General features: G+C 34.8%; 1 protein-coding gene across 4 annotated transcripts in view; it reads left to right on the plus strand.

Annotated features, from left to right (window-relative positions):
- EYS (eyes shut homolog) overlaps nucleotides 1–23,994 on the plus strand; it is a 723,820-nt gene that overhangs the window by 493,607 nt on the left and 206,219 nt on the right. The window contains exons 2-4 of one of the 4 annotated variants that reach the window (XR_008429984.1): nucleotides 1,369–1,466; nucleotides 5,502–5,614; nucleotides 10,837–11,370. Coding sequence is in view for 1 of the 4 variants with exons in the window: in XM_053938438.1 (XP_053794413.1) it covers nucleotides 5,502–5,614 (113 nt within the window). In the remaining 3 variants the exon portion in view is untranslated. Of the gene's footprint in view, nucleotides 1–1,368; nucleotides 1,467–5,501; nucleotides 5,615–5,826; nucleotides 5,990–6,602; nucleotides 6,687–10,836; nucleotides 11,371–23,994 lie in introns of those variants that run through there. The other 3 variants (XR_008429983.1, XR_008429982.1, XM_053938438.1) reach the window with 3 other exon arrangements.

The following is a 23,994-nucleotide window of genomic DNA, read 5'->3' on the forward strand; positions in this document are numbered from 1 at the left end:
GAAATGTAAACCTCTACCATACTAAGCAGTTTGGGGATTTATTTTCTCCCCTTCTTCTGCCTATATTCTTCTGTATTTTTCCTTTCTTGTTTTATGGAATTCTAGTGATAGGATTCAGTATCCATGGCAGATACAATAATAGCAGATTCAGGGTAATAACAGTAAATTCTTTTAAAAATTTAGTAGAGGTAGTTGGATGAAAAAAAATTCTGGATTTCACTTACCACTTGAACTCCTTTTTAATTGTACTTTTTAGTATAACTTAATTAACATTATTTTGGGATGTTTGGCTCAGAATCAAAAATTAGTGTAAAATCATCTATTATATTGAAATATGAATTGAATGAAACTTCAGTGTTATGTATAGGTTTATATAGTATTTAATTGCATAGTCAGCAAGAGTCAGGATGGAGAAGATTTCAATTCCTTTATGTTTCACCCAATTTATTGATACAATAGCATGTAGGCAATTTTACCAGTAGATATTTCCATTTTGTTTTCCCATTTCTACACTAGCACGAGGACAGAAGCTGAAGCAATATTCCTTCCCCATATTTTAAGTGTTTTATTACTTTTGTTTGAGAGCTAATACTACTTTTAATTTTCCTACACATTTTGAAATGTCATTAAACTCTTTGGCTTATACTCCGTTATCTAACAATAAAAATGCTTGTGGTTTAAAATTTGAACTGAGTATGGAAAGTGTTATTAAAAGTAAATATTAGGAAGTGAAGTAATGAACAGTATAGATACATCAAAGACACACGCTCTCCTGCCATTGTCTACTTCAACAGGACTTCTCAAAGGGAGGTAGATTTTTCTCTCATTAGGAGCTATGCAAATTAACCAGACAAGCCTTGTCCATTTTTCTTGAACTACCAGAGTAAAAATGAATAAGATTTAAATTTTATTAATAGATTTTTCAGAAATTTAAATCAGCAAGAAACGTATTTCGGCAAGGTGATGTCTGAGTCAGTGGTGTTGATTTTTAACAAAGTCTTGAATACTTTTAGGCTGGAAGAAAATACACATCCCATGTACAAGCATGCTGCCTTGAATGCAGGCAAGTTTCAGTGTTCAGTAAGTGAAATATAAAAGCAGAATAATGTCCTATTGGATTAAGCCCATTCTGATTGTCTTACTGCTAATTTGATAGTCTGTATATTTCTATTTTGTGCTGTATGTAATTCAGTATCTAAGAGAGGAAAATATGTTTTTAAATGACATCTTTAAAGAACAAATTCCAAATTCTTCTTTAGAGAGAAACATTACCACCACAACCCATGGAACTTAGACATGGGGTTTTTTGTTTGGTTTAGTTTGGTTTGGTTTTTTAATTTTTTTTTTAATTTTCATATTTTGCTTTAGTGGGCTTGATATTGAAGTTCAGTTGCAGTAGGCTCCAAGCAAGTTACAACTGAGATGGTTAGCCAAATTTTTATGGCCAATTTAAAGAGAATACAAAGGTGAGATTATGGCTTGCTTAATTTCAGAGTTCATTATGACTGTTTCATATGATTCCAATCACTAGCAGAAAACAAAACTGGAGTAAAGAAGCTGTTATCTAAGTTGAGGTGCTTTTTGTGTTATTAATTTCCAAAAGGTTCACCGTGATTTTACTAAATACAAGTTAAAATTTTATTTGAGTATTCCAAACTGTGCACCTGAGGTATTTTATTTAAGTTTGAAATATTGCATTTAAAAAGTTTTGTAGTCTATTGAAGAAAGTTCTACTAATCAGACTCCAAAATCAGACATATTTCAGGAATCACAAAGATGTGAAAGACTACTAAATAGTGTATTCTGGTACACTGTAATGTCTATAGTGAGAATATTTAAGATACATAACATTTATCTTGACTAGAGACAAATGAGGAAAAATTGTGCTATGCTTTGTTTTCTTTCCAGTTAATCATACTTTTCAAATAAATGCTCAGATCATAAGCCAAAAAATCATTATATTATTTATGAATCTGTAGTGAATTGACAGCATGTAGGTTCATTTCATTAGGAACTCATTCTAGGTTAATTCTATCTAGCAGCAGCTTAATTTGGGCTAGTCAGTAAGGGATGTTAATAAATCATGTGGCATATATGTGTGAACTTTTCCTACAAGGTAAGTATCAGTACTCATTTTTGTCAAGTATAAAGGGCATTTAAAGAGCATGGTTACTATATGTCAAACATATCTGAATAGATTTTGAATAGCGAATTTTATTAAACTAAATTTCTGGTGTTGCTCTGGCCCTGACATTTTCAGGCAATTTAAGTGTTACAGTTTGTCAGCATATTAATGTATTTTTGTGAATGGAAGGGAACTCAACTACATGTGAAGTCTACATTTTAATATTGTGCTAAACACAAAAGGTATCTCTTCTCAAAAGTAGAAGAATAAAAGCCACTAATTTTTGATTATATATATCAAGAGTTCTTATTCCTATATATCTGTAAGATGTTGATTTTTTTGTAGAGAGAGCATAGCAGAACAAATGCAAGTAATTGTTTGACCAAAATGTTTATAATGTAGTTATAGTTAAAAAACAAAGAAGTAATAATTTTAAGGTTGATTTACAGGAATGCATTACCTTCAAAATATGCACCTATATCAATGTAAGAGAAATTATTAGGTGGCCAGCCAGTAGTGAGGGGAAGGAAACCAGGTTGTTAAAATATTCACAGAATAGAGAGTTTGGGGAAATATGCAGCTAAATGTTAATTTCTAAACTAATTTGCTCTACAATGAGCAAAATGGTTGACATAGTGAATTTTCCCTATACCAGAGTCTTGGATGAACTTAACTTGGCGCAATAGCTATCATAAAATTGTACTGTATCTGCCCTTTGCATTTATTGATTTCTTTTGTTTTCTTTTATGTTTGTCCATTTTTACGATCCCAAGAAAGAGGACTTTTGTTGAAACACATGCATGGTATGACTGAGACAATCATATGAGGCTCAGGGAGAAAAAAAGGAGCACAGTTTTAACAAGTTGATTTATGCAGCCAATATTAAAACACTGTTCATTTTGGGGGGAAATGTTACAGGTCCCATGTAGTTTCCAGCTCAGAATCCTGTAACCATTTCTGTCTGTGTTCATATTGAATTTATAACAGATCCTTCATCCTCTTAAATTGAAAATTATTTTATTTACTATTTATAAAAGGCTGGGGAAAAAATAACAAGCATCTGTTATAAAAATTAAAATGTGAAGCTTAGTAGGGCAAGGCATCTTCGAAGATTACCTGGTATATTTTATTATAATGATGGCAGCAAAAGAGGCTGCTGAGTGTATGTCCATCTTGGCAGTCCATCACTCTTATTTCCATGCCAGAGTGTCTGGCAAAGGAGGAAGAGAAAGAGTTTTCCATTGTCTGTAATCCATATTAATAACCTCTGCCAGTCCTTGTGGAATATCAAATAGTATTGTTTTCTTAATGCATAAAGTTAACTTGGAGGAGAGTGTTCACATCCAGTTCTTGAATGAGGTTTTTGTTTCTTTTTAAGTTCCAGGAGGCTTCATTGTAATCATCTGTGTTTATTCCACAGAGAAACCATCTTCCCTTTGCCACATTTGAACTGTATTGACTTTAAATTCCACCTTATAGATGGTTACATAACTTTCCACCTTTTTGCAGTGTAATAATATATCTTTTTTAACGTCTTAACTTCCTGTAAGCCTTTGCTGCTAAGGAAATAAATTATTAGTGAACTCTTTGAGCTCTCCCATGGGTTGGAAGGCCAGTTCATTCTGTTTATAATGTATGGCATGGCATGCTGTGTTATGTTCCAGAGTGGTTGAGCAGAGAAAAACAATTCTCCTTGCTTGAACTGTATTGTACTTGTGCAGCCTATCTGTCTGCAGGGAAGGAGATAGCTCTTCTTTCCCTTTAATATGATTGATTTTTAACCCCATTTACACTTGTGCCATCCAAAATATGCTATGCCACAGTTCCACAATTTCATTTTGAGTTGTATGAAAAGCAAACTCATTACCTTGCTTTCATCTTCACACTAATTTATGTCGTTTCATGTCCTTTTGATTCTGCATTTTAAGAAATTGAAAACTCTTTATTCATGTGCACACTGCTTTGTTCTGTCTCTCATTGACAGTGAGTTTTCCTGCCTGAAGATTCCTGGTCTATACAGTTACTCTGTTCAGAAACTCTTATATGTATAATCATCCTTACATACCTTATAATTTTGCATATTTTGACACTTTTGCACAGTGAAATCTTGTTCTCAGGATTTTGGTTTTGCTATCCTGACTGGTACAGAAAACATTGAGCCACTCAAATACACTGAAGACCACAGACCCTAATACAGACTTGCAGAGAGAATTTCTAGGGACTCCATAGCAACAAACCTCACCATTTACAATTTTTCTGCTTCTGTTTTAACCATTCTTCTAATTTATTGAAGGCCTTCCTTGTTATCCCAGGGGGACTGAGTTACTTCAGAGTCTTTTAACACAGAAACTTGTTAAAATCCTTTGGAAATCAAAGACTATGTGCCAAGGCATCCTTTTTCACATAGTCGGTGTTCCTCCTGTGAGTTACAATTTCTCTTTTCGGAAACCCTCTCAACTATTCCCCCGTACATTACATTCATTTACATATATGTTAATACTGTTCTTCAGTGTAATTCATAATCACTGTCTTGAATGGAATTGGGACTTACTGATCTCTAGTTTGAGGTATGTCCTTGCATGCCTTAGTCATGTCCCCATTTTCAAAATCATAAAAGCAAAAACTCAAGCCCCCCTCCCCTGCCCCCAAAAACCCATGTCTACCATTCCCATGGTTTGGATGCCTTTTTAAGTGACGACCACAGTAATTTCCCATAAGAATCCAAGGCAAACACTGCTTGATCTTTTTTCTTTTTTGCTACAGTTAACTTTTTGGGTTTTTAAGAAAACATTTTCTAGTAATAATTCAGTTTGAGACAGATCTCTGATGTACTGCAACTAAAAAGGTGTTCCATCACAGGAACCTTCCAGATCTACTCTTCATTAAATTTTGATTTGGTGAGTCATTTACATTTCCTCCTAGAGCCTTGTCTCTTTGAACATTCTCTTTACACTTAGCTGGTCTATTAGCCCTAAAGCCTTTCTGGCAGGCTTAATGCTCCTGTTGGGCTTTAAAAAGCATTTAATGCTTTCCATTATGCTTTCAGCAAATTGTTCCTCAAGATATTTTTATTTTTCTTTCTGCAGCTATCTAAACCTGACTTCATTGTTAAAAATGGGTCCTTGGCAGTGCATAACAACTTACTGTTCTCTGTGTTTTCAGTGCCCCTGCAGTGATTCCCATTTTTAGTAGGTCCTTAGGCATCTTTGAAACATGATTAAGAGTACTAGAAATCTTTTAAGCAGGGAAGTAATACACTTACAAAATTCAAATCTTCCCTGTTTACCATTCCCCATGACCTGTATTCATAGAAAAATAAATACCTTGATCACAATCTCAACAAGCAAAAGAACTGTGTGAATTTTTTCCTTTGTAGGTTTCTGGACCTGTCTACAATTTCACTGGCTGTATAAAAGTCGTAGAAATCAATAACGTCGGACCTTTCAGCTTCTCTAATGCTGTGGGAAGAAGTAATGTTGACAATTGCAGGTAAACTGCCCTCTACACCATTCCAAATCCTAAGGAATTGTTTGTGCTGATTTTCCCTTTTTCCTTACACAGGGTGACCGTTTTAGATAATTTCAATAATGGTGACAGAAAAAAAAAAAAAAAGACAAAAATCTTTAGAAAGACAGACAGATATCTTTCTTTCTTTTATGCCTTTAAAGAATTTTCTTAATAGAAGATCTTATTTTTTTCAGAGTAGTTCAATTAAGCTTGATAGCTTATTTGGAGAGAATTTTCACACCCTGGATGCTGAAACAGTGTACTAATAAAGATGATCTACAGGAAAATACAGGACTGGGAAGTGGGGAGACGTGCTGGTTGTGTTTTACTCTTGACTTTGGGACTTCCATTAATCTTGTTACAAATATGGATGAGCTGGTGCCACATTTACTCTACAAGAGATTGTGAAAAATGCTGGAAAGTATTGTTCCTGAATACATTTAAAAATTCCAACTGATTTCAGTTTTACATGTTTACATTGCTGTTGGTCATTCATTGATTGAAATAAAAGCCATACAGGGGCAGTGGTACATTAGGATTCTATTCTAGAATATGATAGGTTTGAACATGGAAAAGTGGAAAGCAAAGGAAAACAGAGGTGAACTGCATTTGTAGATAATGAAGTCTTTTGGGAGAGAATATCATTTCAGTCATAGGAGGTACATGTCCTGGATTCCTGGAGGACATTATGTATGGCTTTTAGCATATGACTTTTTTCCCTAGAATGTATAGAATAGGTCCATTAATGTTCATGTGCTTGCTTAAACACTATCCTCAAAAGCTGATGGTAACCCCCTAGATCCTTAGTTAAAGATCTGTGAGATCTGAACTCTGCACTTACCTCCACCACTAACCCCTTAATGAGCACACATACCACTCAAAGTTACAAAAGGAGTGTAAATCTACTGTCTCTAAGCTTTTGCCAGTAAAACTTACTCTGAACACAAAATTCAATTTGTTATCCCTGCAGAAACCTGCCACCATTTTTCTTCAGCACAGCAGCTCAGTGTCATCTCCTTGTCCAAGCTTGATGAAGAAATAAATCTTTGCACCCTTCAAGTTCCCCAAAGCATTTTGTTTGGAATATGTTCTCTAAGTGCATTTAACAAATGGTTGTGGGTCTAAATCCTGCACAAAAAAAGAAAATCCTGGCATCTATTGTGATAAACCCCAAATAACAAAGAAACAATGTCTCCTCTCTTGTCTTTCTGTACAGTGTTTCATCAGAAATTTTCCTAGTAAGAACTATGGTGTCCTCCAAATGAGAGCATGTACTTTCGTGTATGAAACTATGCCTCTGTGCAAAAGAGAAATTCATAAGGTTCAAAACAAGTGAGGAAGCTATTTCATGTCTTTCATTCAGATATTAACTTTGAAGAATCATGGTGAAAAAAACATAAACAATCTCTGCTGTCTCCTCTGGTTACTAGATTAGGAAATTTTTCCCTATTTTGCATATGCATTAGAGCTTTGATGTCCTAAATCATAGGCAAGAGGCAGTTCTGGTTTTTAAACTACTAGGTAAAAACAGGATAATTTAAAAATCAGGACTTTATGTGATTACCATCTTTTCTACTTTCTTTCATTCTCCTTAATAATACTTCCATTGATACAAGTGCTTACATCCTTGAGCTTTTTGACACTATTGTTTTTTACAGTTTTGCCTATTGAACATTTTATATAACCATTCCATTAAGTACCAATAGCCTTCAAGCAAAAAAAAGCAATGAGAACATCTTTGTCCAGTCTGTGTATATAACATAGAGAGGGATATAGACCTGAAAGAGGTGGCTTGTAAAAAAATAGCCTTGTTCCTTTTAAATTTTTATTATTATAGAATGCTGTGTTATCTGTTATATTATAATCTATAGAACTGTGTACCAAGATTTATTGAATTTTGTATTGATTCTGATACTCTCCTTCATAGTTAATTAGCATACAAATATGGCTTATATTGTATATTACAGACGTTAAAGATTGCTTTATTTGAATCAGAACTCAGTGATTACAGTCTAGGACTGTTTCTTGTAAATACTTATTGTGCATATGTTACTGGTTAGGTGAGTAAAATGACATGACTCTTTGTAGAGATGAACTGTGGATATAATCTTGTACATAAAAGGATGTTGAAAGAATGCTGGGCCTTCTCAATTCTCTATGCTAAGCAACCTCCCAGTTTCTTCAGAATGCTGCAGATGAACCTAACTGTGTTCAGCTCCATGCAGTCCACACAGACCTGGCCCCATCCTAGTCCAAATCACAGTTATTCCTGTCTGGGAAAAGCTGAATTTCAACAATTGAAATTGTTGTACTTAGTCTGTTGAAATTCAGAATAATTTCAAAAGATAATTGAAATTATTCTGAATTTTCCTTGGTGAGGAGGGAAATCCATAGAAATTGACTGTTTGGAAGCTAGGCAGACATTCTCCTTACTCATTTTTACCCTGTGACACACAAGTTTCATAGCTGCTCACACCTGGCAGCTAACATCATCGTTTGCTTTCCACTTTAGGTATAACCCACATTCATCTTGACATCAGCCCTTAAATGTAGTCTGCTTCCCTAAAAGCACCTACGAAGCTCCGCTGTCTTTCCCCGTTTGCAAAACAGGCTTCTGGGGAAGATGGATTTGTGTTGAGAAGGAAGGAGAAAGTAATTGAAGAAAGTTATTTAAATAGGGCAAACATGGATTTTATACTTTGCAAATTCAAGCAGCAATTGACTACTACAAAGTATGGTGTAATTTGTATTTTATTTTCAGAATTTGCATGGTTCTGCAGATGCAGCATTGCTGCAGTTAGAGCTGCCTAATAGTAGCAGAGAACTCTACAGTGTGGCAGACAAAGCTATCCAATTTCTTCAGCAAGAACACCTCTGTACTTGTCGCTCAGTGGCACTGTTTCTGTTCTTTCTGTGGTAGTTTTTCTTTAATTGACCTTCTATTTATCATCACCTATTTGTCGATTTATAATACTTTTGAATGCCCTGCTTTTACATATTTAGCCTGCTCTAGTGGCATTCAATTATCCTGCTGGGTTTTGTCCTTGTTGGTCCCCCAGATGCATGCATTACTTGATTATTGTGGACATGCTGACACTTCTTAAAATGTATGGGTTTGTGAGTAAATTTTGAGCTTATGATTTTTTCATAGGATTGAAATTTACTCAAATGTGTTCTGCCATCTTTCTAACTAGATCTATTTGTATTTTAAAATATCAAAAGGATGATCTTATATGTGCAAGGAATATAGAGAGCTTTCAAAAACATATTTTAGAGATAGTTCATTTACCTTCTCAAAACTATTGAAATCACCACATCAGGACAAGACAGTACCTTTCATAGGATATTATATACTGCATGTTCCTTATCTCAGAGATTTACATTGCTGTTTAAAAAAAGTTCCGAATTAAGAAATGCAAAAAATTGCACCATAACATTAGTTTTATTGGCATACATATCTGACTATCTACAGTCTAAAATGCTGTATTTCTGGCAAGAATGTTATTTGTTCTTTTAAAATTAATATCTTTTAATGCGAATGTCATACACCACAAGGGAGAGAAAATTATTTTAACTTGGTAGAATTAAATTGGAAATGGGGGCATCATGGAAATTACCTTTCATGTCATTTTGGAAACAGTTGTTGATTTTTGCTTAAATTCAAGAAGATTATTGATACAGGCAATTGGATATGATTAAAGGCCAAATACTTGCAATAATCCTTGTCATTCTGAAAAATGCAAGATTTCTGTGCATGCTCAGAAGCACTGAGATTTCAGATATGTGTCTTTAACTCGGTTAATCTGACCCAGATCCTTCTGCTATTCACATGCATCATTGTTTAAGCATTGTGTTTATGAGTACACTATTACATGATACCACAAGGACAGAGAGCAGGTAGGAGGGATGTACTGCACTGAGGGCTCATCAGAACTTCCTGCCATTCCATGTAACCAAGGTGAAATAGGAAATGGCAAAATAATGGTATAGGCTGGAGGAGTTTGACTCTTGAGAGCAGACGGGCAGCCATAAAGTACTCTGAGCTATGCAGCTTTGGTTTTCAAGAGAGGCTATATTGGAATTGATCAATTAGTAAAGGTAATCCTCCAACAGGTAGTTTTCTAGAATTATGCTAGACTATACAGTTATGTAAATCTTGTCAAAGTTTATGTTATTATTCTCTTTAAATTATACCTGTGTCAGAGTTATGAATATATAGGCAATTTTGAAAGAGATTATATAATGACCAATTGTAGTAATCGTAAGACAACTGAAAATAATGGATCTCTGATAACAATTTTTAAGAAATCAAATCTCTACTTTTTTTCTTCTGAAGGAAGGAAGATACTTGTGATGTGTTATTGCAATATAAAGCTTTTTCAAGTGTTTCAGAAAATTTTACTGGAATAGATTTGCAGGATAAATGACTATCACTTCCAGACAGAGTTCAGATGACAGATATAAATGAAGCTTTGATTCCTAGTATTAAAAGCTGGTGTTTACTGCAGTTCATTTCTGTTTTAGTGTCTGGGAGCTATGACTGCTATATATTGCTGTAAGTGTTTACTGTAACAGTTTACTGCATGTACTAAATTCAAAGGTTCCAAACACACACGCACACACAGAAAATATACACCTATACATATGCATATATGCCTGTACCTATCCAAGCCCTGTTTTTTCATTAAAAAAAAATAATCTTACCTATGAAACAGAAAAATACTGCTTACTGTTTTCCTAAGAGAAGTCTTACTGATGGATGCAAATGTACAGTAGTGAATTGGACTCTCAGAGAGGTGCTAATAAGCTAAGTTCTTCATTATTGCCCATTGGACAGAATTGTGGTAGATTTTTAAAAAATATTCTTATTTCTTTTTAATTTAACTTAATATGTGTTTCCAGGCTGAAGCTGAGCTTTATTTCAGCAAAAACTCTGATTGCTATTTGCATTTTGGAAAGAGGCTCTTGAAAGTGCATTACCCAAGGTCCATTCCATCAAGAGGACTGATGGGTTTCCTAATATATCACAATTTTCTCAGGAGCTATGCAATACAGTTTGAAGAGCTCTACAGGTTTTCAGTAAGCCCTCAGTTCCACTTTCCCCTCACTCATGCACTCAGGCACTTTGCAGCAAGCTCCAAATCTCTTCCTCATGTGTGAATACTCCCTTTTCCATTCTGTAGTTTTCTGTGATATTTTTACAGAAATCTCCACAGACCACAACACCTTTGTGAAGTCAGTCTCCTGTGCAATTTCTCAGCATTTTTTCCACTGTGGAACTTCCTGTTTTCCAGTAGATCATAAAACATCACAACTCAGAGCATCTGACACCAGGCATCTGAAGGTATTTGACTTCTGTCTTTGGAATGAACTGCATACTTTAAAAAGGGGAAACTTCATCTGCTGAAAGTTATTTTTCAGTCAGTTGTGAAAGTCATGCTGGTACCATTCCACTTTCCAAGGAAAGTGGTTATGCTGGTGCATGCGGTATGTTAGAGCTCATCCTAGGAGTCCGGAGAAGACTCAGGTCAGCTTGTAGAGTTTCTTCATATTAATCCACCTGAACTGAAAAATTTAACATCAATCAAACATACAAGCTGGTTCAAAATCAAAAGAGAAATCATAGAGTTTCAAGCTTAAGCTTTTCTGTCCACTTACATCTCAGATTATTAATAAATGCAAGATCCTATAAAAAGCATTGAGCTTCTGTTATATGTGAGAGACTACTAGTTAAATTCTTACAGCCCAACATCTCGAATCTTACATTACCTACATTTGTATCTTCTCCTCAACAGTTTAAAGCCATGTGCTTAATTCTGAAACACAAAAAAAAAAAAAAAGACAAAGAAGAATATGCAGGGCCCATCAACATTATAGAAGAAAATTATTAAATGAAGAATATTGACACTACTTAGTTTTATTTATTCAACAGGTTTTATGAGTTTTCTCTGGTTAAAATGGAGATTGGATTAAATGTTTCTGAAATACAGAACTGAAGATAAAGCTTCAAAAATATCATTCATTTGTATTCACCACATGCATGATGCTTGACATGTTAATAACATTTCTGTACAATTCTAACATAGAGAATGATAACAAGAAATTGTCTTCATTATGCATTTATTTTGTTACTTTTCCCCTCTCTCATCTATTGCTTCTGCTGACTGATAACTTTTCTGTGTGTTTGCCTCTTACTCTTTTTCCAGGGCCTGGGTTGCTTCCATATGCTTTCATCCCTTTGCTTGATTTACCCTTCTTGATTTTCCTAATCTTTTTCATTTGTTTGCAATATTTGCTTTTCCTTTGTGATTTTCACTGTCCTGTAAAATTTCCTTTCTGCTCTCTGTGCATACATTAATTCTATTCTTCTGTTTTCTTTTCTTCTTCTTCTGGCATTCCTGTTTAGATAATGACTTTTCAGTGATAGACTTCCGTGTTTAAAAAAAAAAGAAAGAAAATAAAGAAGAAAGAAAATAAAAAAGAATATGTAATCTTTCCTACTGTTATAAATGCTCAAAATCACTGTAAAATAGGGCTATACAAGCCCTCATCTCAATCTTTTGAAGAATTCTGCGAAAATTGTTTCTGATGGATATTAGATAAATCCATGTGTCAAATATATGCAGGTGAGATAATGTGTGTTTGTAAACATTGCATTTCTCTGCTTGTTTCTGCAAAAGATTGTCATCAGCATACCACAAAACTACTCTTAATCTTCTTTAGGAAAACTTGCTATTTCTAGATTAATAATAGTACTTGGTGATGTTCATCTTGACCTTAATTGTCCCTCTGTAACTTTATGCATATGCATTATACCAAGAGAAAATTGTTTCTTAATTCTGTCAACAGAATTCAGTGGCCGTTACTGTCCACACTGTGAACAGTAACACACTGTGTGTGTCTGTAATGAACAATTGTAATGAGATTGTGATTTCTGCTGAAATTGCCAGGTACTTGCATGGAAACTAATAAGACAAGTATTAAAGGATACCATGCATTTTTTCCTTTCACTTTTATAAAGGAGGCATTTGCAAGTATATATGCCAATGTATGCATACAATGCCTAAGAGAGCGTGTTACTGAAAATAAATAATATCTCAGTTAAATATTTTGGAAAACACTCTGACACAGCTGTGAAAAAGGAAATTTTTTTTTAATACAACTCACAGTTGTTTTTTTTAATGAAATTGTCTTTCTACTACTGCTTATCATGTGTACTTCATTATTTTATAAGGTATTGATTTAATGTACCAGAAAAAAGGCTCCATTGATGGAGTGCTTTTGCACTCCAGTCACACCTTTGGATCTATTTTTGTTCATTTATATAATATTTAATGTCTCCAGTTACTGGCGATTCTCACTCTAGACTACTAAATTTATTAATGAAATTTATAAAGCCTCTTTCACCTCAAATGCTAAACCATTGCATATAAACTATTTTTTTCATGCGTCACAGAGTCACACATTGACAGAAACACAGGATGAGTGAGGCTGGGGGTGACCACAGTGGGTCACTTTTAGATGTACACTCATACTATAGAACCAAACTTGGTCACAGTACTACATCCAGCTCTGGGGTGCTCAGTACAAGAATGACATGGACCCACTTGAACAAATCCAGAGGAAGCCACTAAGTTGATCAGAGGGCTGGAGCATCTCTCCTGGGAGGACAGGTTGAGAGAGTTGAGACTGTTCAGCCTGGAGAAGGGAGGGGTCTGGGAAGACCTTATTGGACCCTCCAGTACATGAAGGGTGCTTATAAGAAGGCTAGGGAGGGACTTTTTTTAGGGCATGTATTGATAAGAGGGACTGGAGATCTTCTAAGCTATCTGACTTCTAAAAATTTAGATTACGAAAAAATTCTTGTCTGTGAGGGTGGTGAGGCACTAGAATAGGTTGCCCAGAGAAGCTGTGGATGTCTCAGCCCCAGAACTTTTCAAGGCTAGGTTTAATCTGACTTTTGCTGCCTGGTCTAGTGAGAGGGCCTGGCCAATGACAGTGGAAAGGTGGAACTAACTGGTTTTTAAGATCCCCTCCAACTGAAATCCTTCTATGACTCAGATTCTAACAATTTTAGGAAGGAAAAATATGTGTTAAAGACTTCTGTTGCAGCAAGAATCTGTCTGCTATGGCCTCTTTACATTAAGTGGTAGATTCAAAGCCCCACAAACTGTGCTGGGGTATAAAGTTGCTGTATCAAGCCAAAGCACATTCACAAATCATGGGAGTGAGAAAGATTGCCTGTCAGATGCCTATTCACTGGGTCATCACAAGTTCTTATGTAGGAGGTAAGAGAGTTAAGGATGTGACAGAGCTCAGTGGACCAGCATGGGGAAATTCTGGGAGGCATTACAGTCCAAAGGACAGCACAATGAATGAATCCTCCATACCTGGAGCTTCCTCACTGTCAAGACTGATCAGAATTAAAAGGCTGCTGACATAGTTTAAAAGCCTTATGGCAATCTTTCAGCCTTTCTTACCTGTGGATTATGTGTTTAGTGGTTGGAAAGGTGTAGGATTTCAGCTGTATATTTTTGGCTGCAGAAAAGGAGAATGTTTTTACATCAAGGATCATAGTTCCAGAAACACTAAAGTTGCTAAAACATTTGGGTTGTTCTAGATTACCAACAGTGATCATTTTCTTTTGCCAAACTGCTTTGAATATCTATACTTCCCTGGAAATTCTATCATCCAAAAAAGCACTGATCTTGAACCATTATTAGCTTTTGAAATATAAAAGCATAGAAAAGCACAAAAAATATATATTTTAAAGATTTATGATCTTTAAATATACTTTTATATGTTTTTCATTAATTTATGAAACGTTTTCATTTTAGATTTCAGCACAGCTTCCCCCTAAAACAAAATAATATCATGAATGTGAAAATAGAAGGTATTTCCAAGAATTAAAACAAAAAAGTTGAGAACATACCAGCTTTCCTGTAAAACTTGCACAGATTCACAGAAGCTAAATATAAAGCCATTTTTCAAAGTTCTTAAAATTTTACTTCATGTTTTTCGCAGTATTAATAATATCATGCAATATAGCCATTTAAATACTCTTTGAAAACTTTACCTAATTCTTAAGAAGAGATATTTTAGTGACACAAGACATCAGGTGGTAGGGTTCAGGAGCTTCCTGAAATAGTTACTTGGGTAACTATTAGTTAGTTATGTGATAATAAAATCCTTTTCTTCTATTTTCTTAGAATAGAAAAAATTATCTCAGTTTTGTTCTGTCCATTTAAAACTTGGTTTTAAAGATGGGTGCATGTATAGTTTGACAAAATTTTGCTTTAAGAATATTTCCCTATATATCTAGTCTTGCATCTATTATAAGCAGTGCCTAAGAAAGGTTAAGTATATAAGGTGATGAATTGTCTAAAAACAATCAAATGGAAAAAGAAACTATCTTGCATGTTTCTCTATTGAATTACAGTCAACTTTAGTGCTAGCATTTGCTGTCATTCCAATTACAGAAACCTGGAAATGGAGAAGTGTTTTGTTATATATTCAGAAATAATTAAACTTTTGGAACAGGTTTCCATGACTTCTGAGTTATGTGCAGAAAGTGCCTCATAATGGAACTGCAGTTGCTCCTGGTATTATACCAGGCTGCATTGTGAAGAGAGGCATATTAGAGAGAATCAGTGAGAATGAAAGTCACACTGAAAGAAATAATTTGCCTACTGCAAACTTGAATTGGGATAATACTTTCTCTTTGACTTTTATACAGAAATAATAAGAAATCTTCAGAGTTGACTTCAACTGTTAACAGCCAGAATGACAAGAGAAAAGTTTGGAATGTCAGTTTTATTATATCTGGCAGCCTTCTGGTGGTATCCATTCTATGTCCTTCACTGTGTTGGTGAATAGACCATGAACTCTATGACTTATAAAATATTTATGGGTTTGGAAAAATCTCATTTAAAAAAGTTAAAAGTGAAACAATCATCATCATAAAACCTTGTGTGATTTCATAGAAAATAAAATCCATCACAAATAATATTTTTCTATTTTGTATATTTTACATAATTAAAAAGACTGTTTGAACTTCTCTTTGGCAGAGCACTCTTTATAACAATGATTTGTTTCAAACCTAAAAATCATCAGGAATCAAAATTTTAAAAACAGTTTTTTTTAAAAGATATCTTGAAATCAAAAATATATTCTTTACAATATTATGTATTGTGAATCTGTAAATCAAAATTTGATATATTAATATGCAATTAACCTAATAAAAGGTATTTAAAATAAAGCTCATCTAAAATTGCTCAAACATTTCAGATTTAGTTGAAAAGCCTGAAAAAAGCAATATTAATAACTTTTTTAAAAATTTATTTTGTACGAAGCTTCATATCTGAATTATTTTAAACAGGCCTAACAGCAAAGGGAGAGTGATCTCCCAAAGAGTTACTTTTAGTTAATTAGACAAGCAATTCAATGTATGCTTCTGGACCAAAATGATAAATGTGATTTCTGTGTGTATGAGCAAGAAAGGAGGAAAATAATTTCCTTTCTGTGTACACTATTGATTGTGATATTGGTTGTACTGTATTTCATTGTGTCCTGATGTGCAATGCAGCAGAACCTAGAAACCATAAAATATGAAAGATATAATTCAAAAATCCTCAAAGAAATTGGTGATATTTTTTATAAAAAGGGATACAGAAAGATACTTTAGTAATTCATTGTCTCAGGTTTTTTTTCTGAAGTATTACTGTGGGGATTATGGTGTATACAAAGGTAGCACCCTTCTTTAATGAAGAGAAGCACAGGATGCAGAGGAGGTTTCTTTAGCTCTGTAGAGACCAGCATGTTAGAACCAATGGCTGAAATTTGTAACTGAAGGTGTGAATTGGTAATAACCCCCCAAAACAGCTGTAGTACAAATGATGATAATCAGTACTAACTAGCAATGGAAGAGGTGGCTTCTTCCTGTTGCTTTGTTAAGATTATACTTCATGTCTTTCTAGAAAGAGTTCTCTAAGCAGCCATACCTTAATACAGTCTAAGACCTGAGATGAACAGAAGAGATTGAATTCTAATGTAACCTGCATTAAAAAAAAAAGAGTGATTATGTGCAGAAAGGAATTAAAGAATAAATAAGCAGTAAAGAATAAATGCAAAACACATGATGAGACATGGCTGCATATCTGATGTGTGTTGCTGAGTCATAAATTGTCTTACATTCTTATTATCAAGAAATCTCTGTATCTTAGATGCCCTCACTCCTAGGTTTTATAACATAAAATATTAAATAAACTGAAGTAATATGTAATTATTTCTTAAAAATATAATTATTTCTTATTGCAATAAATTCTTACTTAAATGACTTGGTGAATCAGGTAGTATATATGTTAGCTGATTAATGTATGAGGAAGTTATTATCTACAGTGAATAAATGGGCTTCTCTGGGGAGCTGCTAAGCAAAATTTTATTTTCTGTGCAGAACAGGGATTGTTTGTTTAAGGTTGTAATATTAAGTAATGCAAGACTAGAAAGATATATCATCCTTCAAAGGACCTTTGTTGTAAAGTTAAGAAAAGCATCTTATCTCCACAACCACTGGATTGCAGCAGAAAAACAAATATATTAGCAGTAAAAGAAACATGAATTTCCCTCCAAAATTCATATAAATATTTTACACTTGCCTAATTTCTCAATATCTAAATTGATTATATATAGTTTATATGTTTTTTCTGAATCTGTAACCTGCAGGACCATTTAATCATATCCTGTCTGACTCTTGCTCTGCAGTACTGTAGATTAAACAGTGCATCAGTGCCCCCTGCAGCCCTAAAACACTAGTATAATAGTAAAAAACCTCCAATGTTATTGATTGTTGTTGAAATAACTATTCAGAAAAAGAACAGCTTTAAATCCTGTTGTATCCTTTCCTTTTTTCTCCTTCCTTCTTTAAAAGTGAAATGGCAGCTCTTGGGTAAAGAAAAAACTGTTAAGAAATGTAGTCTAAAACTCAGGACAGACCTTAATATATTTGTGAGAATAAAAAGTCCCTTTTTTTTTACATTCAAATACACTGGCATATGAAAAGCAGAAATCAGAAGCATAGAAAATTCAGAATATATATGTAAACTTCAAAAAGGATAGTTATAAAAAAGACAGAAATTCTGACTCTCAAAGACCAATTTCTGTAATGTGTAGAATGTTCAGAGAATAGAGAAATGCTGCTTCATCTCTGCTAAACTGTAGGCATTTGTGTGTTTTCATGTATATTTTTGAAAATTTGCTCAAAATTACATATATAATATAAAGATAAGTTTGGGATTTTTCCCTCTCATTCAGCTCCTACACAAATACTTCCAAAGACATTGGTAAATTTGTAGACACGGTATTAGTGATGCTTATACAGATTTCTTTTGAAACTCTGAAGTTTCAATGGAGCAATGGTTGGCAATAGCAGAAATTTAGGGTAATTTATCTATGTATGGGGAGAAGGAAGGTTTTCAGCTCATAAAATCATGAGCTGTTAAAATTGCCAACAGTGCCAAAAAGAAAACATGAACATAAATAAAATTAATTTTAAGAAAACACCTTGTCTCTATACAGTGCATTAGTTTTTTGAGATATATGTACTTCTGACCAGTTTTCTGAAGCCACATTCCCCTTTTTTCCCTCTATACCTATGCTAAAATTAAGAGCTAGATAAGAGATGATGCTGCACTGCTAAAACTCATACAAGGTCCTACTTGACAATAGAAGTGACTTGGCATTCTTTAACTGCCAAAAATTTCTGTATTTAAATAACAAGATATAATGTGAAATTTTTACATTTGTAAGGATGAAGACTGGAGGCCAAATTACATTAGTCAATTGAAAATGCATTAATTTCCTAGAACTAACTGTCTATCATGGTTCACTGATGTTACAAAATTGAGTAAGTATGGTGTGGAAATGATAGGAAATTATTAAATCTCTTCTGAGCACTATAAACACAAGTGTGACATCAGTAACTTGCTTCCAGCATTTATCAATTATAAAATCCATTTCATAAACCAGAAGATATAAAGTATTCTTGACTGAATTAAAGAATATTAAAGAAATTTGGCAGCATTCGGAACTCTTAAGCGGTGAGATAGTTCTGGTTGAAAGTGAGGTTAATTTTATTTACAATAAATAACTTTTTCCTCTCAGAATAACTTTCTAATATAAACAGAGTAAGGTAAATTCTCTAATTTGGGAATATGGCCCTGCAACCTTTAACAGATTTTTATCAACTTGGATTAATTGAATCAAATTACTATTTTTTTACATTAAAAGGTATATTTATACCTCCTAAGCCCTCCTAAGCACTTTGCAAATGGCAAATCTACTTGCCTTGGTAGGTTTTAGTTTCATAAATTAAATCTATAGCTTAGATATTTTAAGTCTTGATTACTAAATGAGTTGTCAAAATTTTTCACACAGAAAAAGTTTTTTTTTAAATAATAAAGTAAGCAAAACATACCTATATCTTACACATACATCATACATCTTTTAATTGCCTGACTGCATTCATAAGATTGTTTGGTTGATGAGCATTTGGCTGATATTATTAAATCTGACCTGCTTTGATTCAATGACCCTCTTAAATTACTAAAATCAATAGTTTAAATATAACTGAATGATTGAAAGTTACTCAAGAAAGAATGACTGAAAAATATAGCTCAGTTTGAAGGTAAAAATGAGAAGTATTCTCTGCCATTGAAAATAATTTCCCAGATTTGCCGGTGTCTTTTTTACTCTTGTTTTGAGACTTGTTTTGTAGCTGGAAAGAGCAATTAGTATTGCAAGTGGTGTTGCCTATTGCCAAGTCATAGCTGGGTACCCATCAATGACATAGTATTTGTGTTCAGGTAGTGTTTAAGATAAACAAAAGCTGTTAGGCTCAATGGATGCAAAATATCTAAAACTTCCAATGTTACTCTGGAAAAGTATGACCACCTGATAATTTCACTAAAACATAGTTTTAGCTTATTGTGTTTTCTACCTCTCTATGATCTTGCCCTCTCACAACCTTTGGGTTGATAAGAAGATGGGAGGGTATGAACAATCTATTTATAACATTTTTCTGTCAAATAATCCATATCAGTGCAAGTCAACTCCTTAACTATTCCTTAATTATTCATAATCTTAATCAAAAGTGAATAGTTTAATGCAGAGCGGTGGCATGTTCTTTTGCTGCACTTGATCTTATTTCCTGTGCAATCTTGAATATTGCTCACATGTTGGAAAGACAGAAATCTGCTGACAAGGCATCTGGAGTTTCCTTATATTTTGTTTGTGGACTGTTATTTTTTTCTTCCAGTTCTTTACACTAAAAATAAAACTTCTCAGTCTTGATAATGTTGCCTGTTCCTATCTCTCCATGTTTTAAGATTTTCCTAAGTTAGAGTCACATTCTGTTACACATGTAAGGTAACAGCAGTCCCTTTGTTGCAAACTTAAAATGCTTGAAGTGTTAGAAATATTACTTTAGGTTGTAAAAAGATAAGCTAAGCTGCATTCTCTGCTGTAAAGTTATATGATTTATGGTAAATGCTTTTAGGAAGTGTTTTCAATACATAAAAGTGGTTTGGAATATTTTTCAGCTAGATAATCAAAACACAGATGATTTTAAGTGTGACATAGTGAGCAGAAGTAGGATTTTTTTCCTCACTCATCACAGTTGTTTTATTTAGTACTATCTCTAGTTGATAGAGAAAGTTGGTTACTTTTCTTAGAATGTGATGAGCTGCCTCTCTGCATATAGATTGTCTACGGGGAGAACCATGGTGGTCATCTCAAGCAAGTTTCAAAGCTCTTAGGCAGATAATGTTTCACAAAGTGAATTCTGTCCTAGAATTTTATTTGTAGATGAATTTTTTTTCAAATATTTAGGAGGAAAAAGACTATATTGGGTGGCATTTTGATACCTTGGAGAATTAGGAATCAAAAAGAGATTGAACATGAGGTCATAAGTGTCAAACTTAATTACTTTGTTATTGATGGTTCTCCTTGGTGCTCTCAGTATGGAATTTACAGTGTTTGTTCGCTCTCAGGTAAAGTCAGAGTGTTACAAAAACACATTTGGGGCAAAATTCAAATAGTTTTCCAATTTCATGAAAGATAAATATTACTTATACCAGCATTTAACAGTCTTCCTTTAGAAAGATCCCACTAGTAAGAGCATAACATTGTTTAATGCACCCTTACACTCATTCCAAGAAGGGAAAGTCATCTACCAGCATTGCATCTTACATTGGGATATGCTAAATTATGATATTGCTGTAGGGGAAAAAAAATATAAAATTGTAAACAATAGCAGCCAGCAGATAAAAGGACATACATATGAATATCCAAAATCAAACTTTTTAATTCTTAAACAGAAAACTCCTACTTCAATCAATATGAATGGTTGTGTACTTTGACAATATCTGGACCAAACAATAGCAGCAGACCCTGAAGCCTGCAGTTAATAAAGTGACATGAAATTAAAGCATCATTTGGGAGATTGATCTCACACTGTATTTCTGCACAGAGAGCCTATTGATGGTCAGAGGCCATCTAGGGTACAGCAATCATGAAATTTTAGAGTTTTGAATTTCCAGTGAAGTAAGGGAGAAGATCAACTAAACCTCTACCTTGAAGTTACAGAAGGTGGACTTCGGGTACCTCTTCAGTGCTCTATTTCAGAAACTCCCTTAGAAAACTGTCTTTAATAACAAAGTGTGGGTTCTCTGCTTGTTTCTTCTACCTCTGTTGAGGTCGGGATTGAAGGCACTTTGAGATGGTGTTTCATGTTCAGACTCAGGTGCTTATTATTGCTTATCAGTGAGACAGCCTCACAGCTGTGAGTTCTGCAGTCTTTCATTAGCAAGGCATAAAATGGCCAAATATCGCTTGTTACAAGGCCTCTTAAAACTAAAATATCCAGTTAAGAAATGACCTAGATTATTTTCCCTTTTAACCCAATAACTGATCCCCTGAAACCCACAGTGTGGACCTTTCTGTCCAATCACAAAACATCACCCAAACCCATGAAGAAGAACGAAGAAGGTGAAGAAGGTGAAGAAGAACAACCTGCCTCCACCCTAAAACCACCATCTTGCTTCATATTTATTTCTATATTCTAAAACTCCAAACTTTAAGTTTTCCACCCTGTGATATTACACACTTCTAACCAACTACATACCCATAATCCCAGTGCTATTAATCAGTTTTGGAAGTCTTCTCCACAGCCTCAAGTCAAATACAGTGCTCTCTTGTGAGTCTGTGCCTTTCAGCACAGAAAGTTTAAAGTTCTCAGCATCCAGGATTCCAACAACAAAGTGGTCCTCCTTAATAACAAAGAGTAGGTTAACCTTATGTGCTAAGAGGTGAGCCAGTGGGGAAGAAGGGTGGCCTGGCTGAACAGCGAGCTTCCACAGGACCTCAGGACAAAAAGGCAGTTTAAGACCTTTGGAAGAAGGGGCAGGCAACTCACAAAGAGTACAAGGATATCATTAGGTCGTGTAGAGAGAAAATTAGAGAGGCAAAAGCTCTGCTAGAATTCAATCTGGCCACTGCTGTGAAAGGTAATAAAAAAGGGTTTTCATAAATACATTAGCAGCAAAAGGAGGTCCAAGGAAAATCTCCATTTCCTTGGAGGGGAGCATTGTCACTGAGAAAGAGGAAAAGGCTGAGGTACTTAACTCCTTCTTTACCTCAGCCTTTAACAGAAAGACCAGTTATCCTCAGGGCAACCAGCTGCCTGAGCTTGTAGGAGCAGAATAGACCCCCTGTAATCCAGGAGACAGTAATTAGTGACCTGCTGAGCCACTTAGACACTCTGAAGTCTGATGGACCAAAGTGAAGTCACTGGAGGGCACTGAGACAGGTGACAGAAGAGCTCACCAGCCACTCTCCATCATTTATCATCAGTTTTGGCTAAAAGTTGAGGTCCCAGATGACTGAAGGTTGGTCAGGAAAGAAGGTAAATCTCCTGGCTGGAAGAAAGATCCTGGAAGTGGGGGAGAGTACTGAAGATAAGAAAGGTGCCTGGAGATGAATACCAGGCATCGGGACCGTGGCTGGCAACAGTCAAGACCAATTACTACCGACAGCAGCTCAGTGTGAATCAACATAACTTTCCACTCAAGCTTCCCAGACCACCAGCAACGTCCCTGCTAGAAGTGGAAACACAGTGAACATAGCAGGGCACTGGGGGAACTGAGCATGAGATAAACAACTAGGGTAACAGAACTATTCTCATCAGTTCTTAGGTAAACCCCTATACCCAGTTTAACTGTAGGCTGTTGTTTACTCTCTCATCTGTCATCCACTTTATTGATTATAAAATAATTTGTTCCTCCCAGAAAAAAATTACATGAAGTCTATTATTTTAGTTCCTTATTTTGTAAAATACCTTGTAAAATTCTATTTAGGGTGTTTCAAGTATTGTATTTTTTCAATCTCTTATTTAATATTACAGAGATTTTTGACCTGTCATATTTACAACACTCTTTCTTATGCACTCAATGAGAATGCAGTCATATTTTAATTAAATGCTAAATTACTTATGAATAAATGATGTTTGTGTTTATGCATGTCAGCCATTCTCCAGCATTAAGATATAATTAGAAATTAAGTCTGGAAGAAAGACTAGATGATACATAACAGTTATCTGCATTTTTAACTCTTTCTGTACCAATAATTTCTACATATCATTCTCATCTTGCTTTCAGGACAGCTTTTATGTTAATTTCCAGAGTGTGTGATACAGAATGCTTTTTTTAATTCCTATTTCTCTCCAGTAACAGAGTCCCTGAATAGAAAAATGCTTTCTATCCAGGAATCTTAATTAATATTTATAAAATGTCATGGTTTAACCCCCAGCCAGCAACTAACCCCCACTCAGCCACTTGCTCAGTCTTCCCTGGTGGGCTGCGGGAGAGAATCAAAAGGTATAAGTAAGAAAACTTGTGAGTGGACATAAAGACAGTTCAATAGGTAAAGCTAAAGCCATGGACAAGCAAAGCAAAACCAGGAATTCAATCACCACTTCCCACAGGCAGGTGGAGGTTCAGCTATCTCCAAGAAAGCACTGCCCCATCACTTGCAACATTGACTTGGGAAGACAAATGCCATCACTCCAAATGTTCCTTCTTCTTCACCCAGCTTTATATGCTGACTCTGACACAGCACAATCAGCTAATTGTGATGGGGTGTCCCTTTGGGCAGTTGGGATCAGGCTGTGTGCCCTTTCAACTCCTTGTACACTCCCAGCCTGCTCACTGGTGCAGTGGGGTGAGGAGCAGAAAAGGCCTTGACTGTGTGCAAACACTGTGGCAGCAACTAACACATCTCTATATTACTAAGACTGTTCTCAGTAGGAATCC

Source organism: Vidua chalybeata, chromosome 3 (assembly GCF_026979565.1).
Source record: "Vidua chalybeata isolate OUT-0048 chromosome 3, bVidCha1 merged haplotype, whole genome shotgun sequence".
Taxonomy (NCBI): domain Eukaryota; kingdom Metazoa; phylum Chordata; class Aves; order Passeriformes; family Viduidae; genus Vidua; species Vidua chalybeata.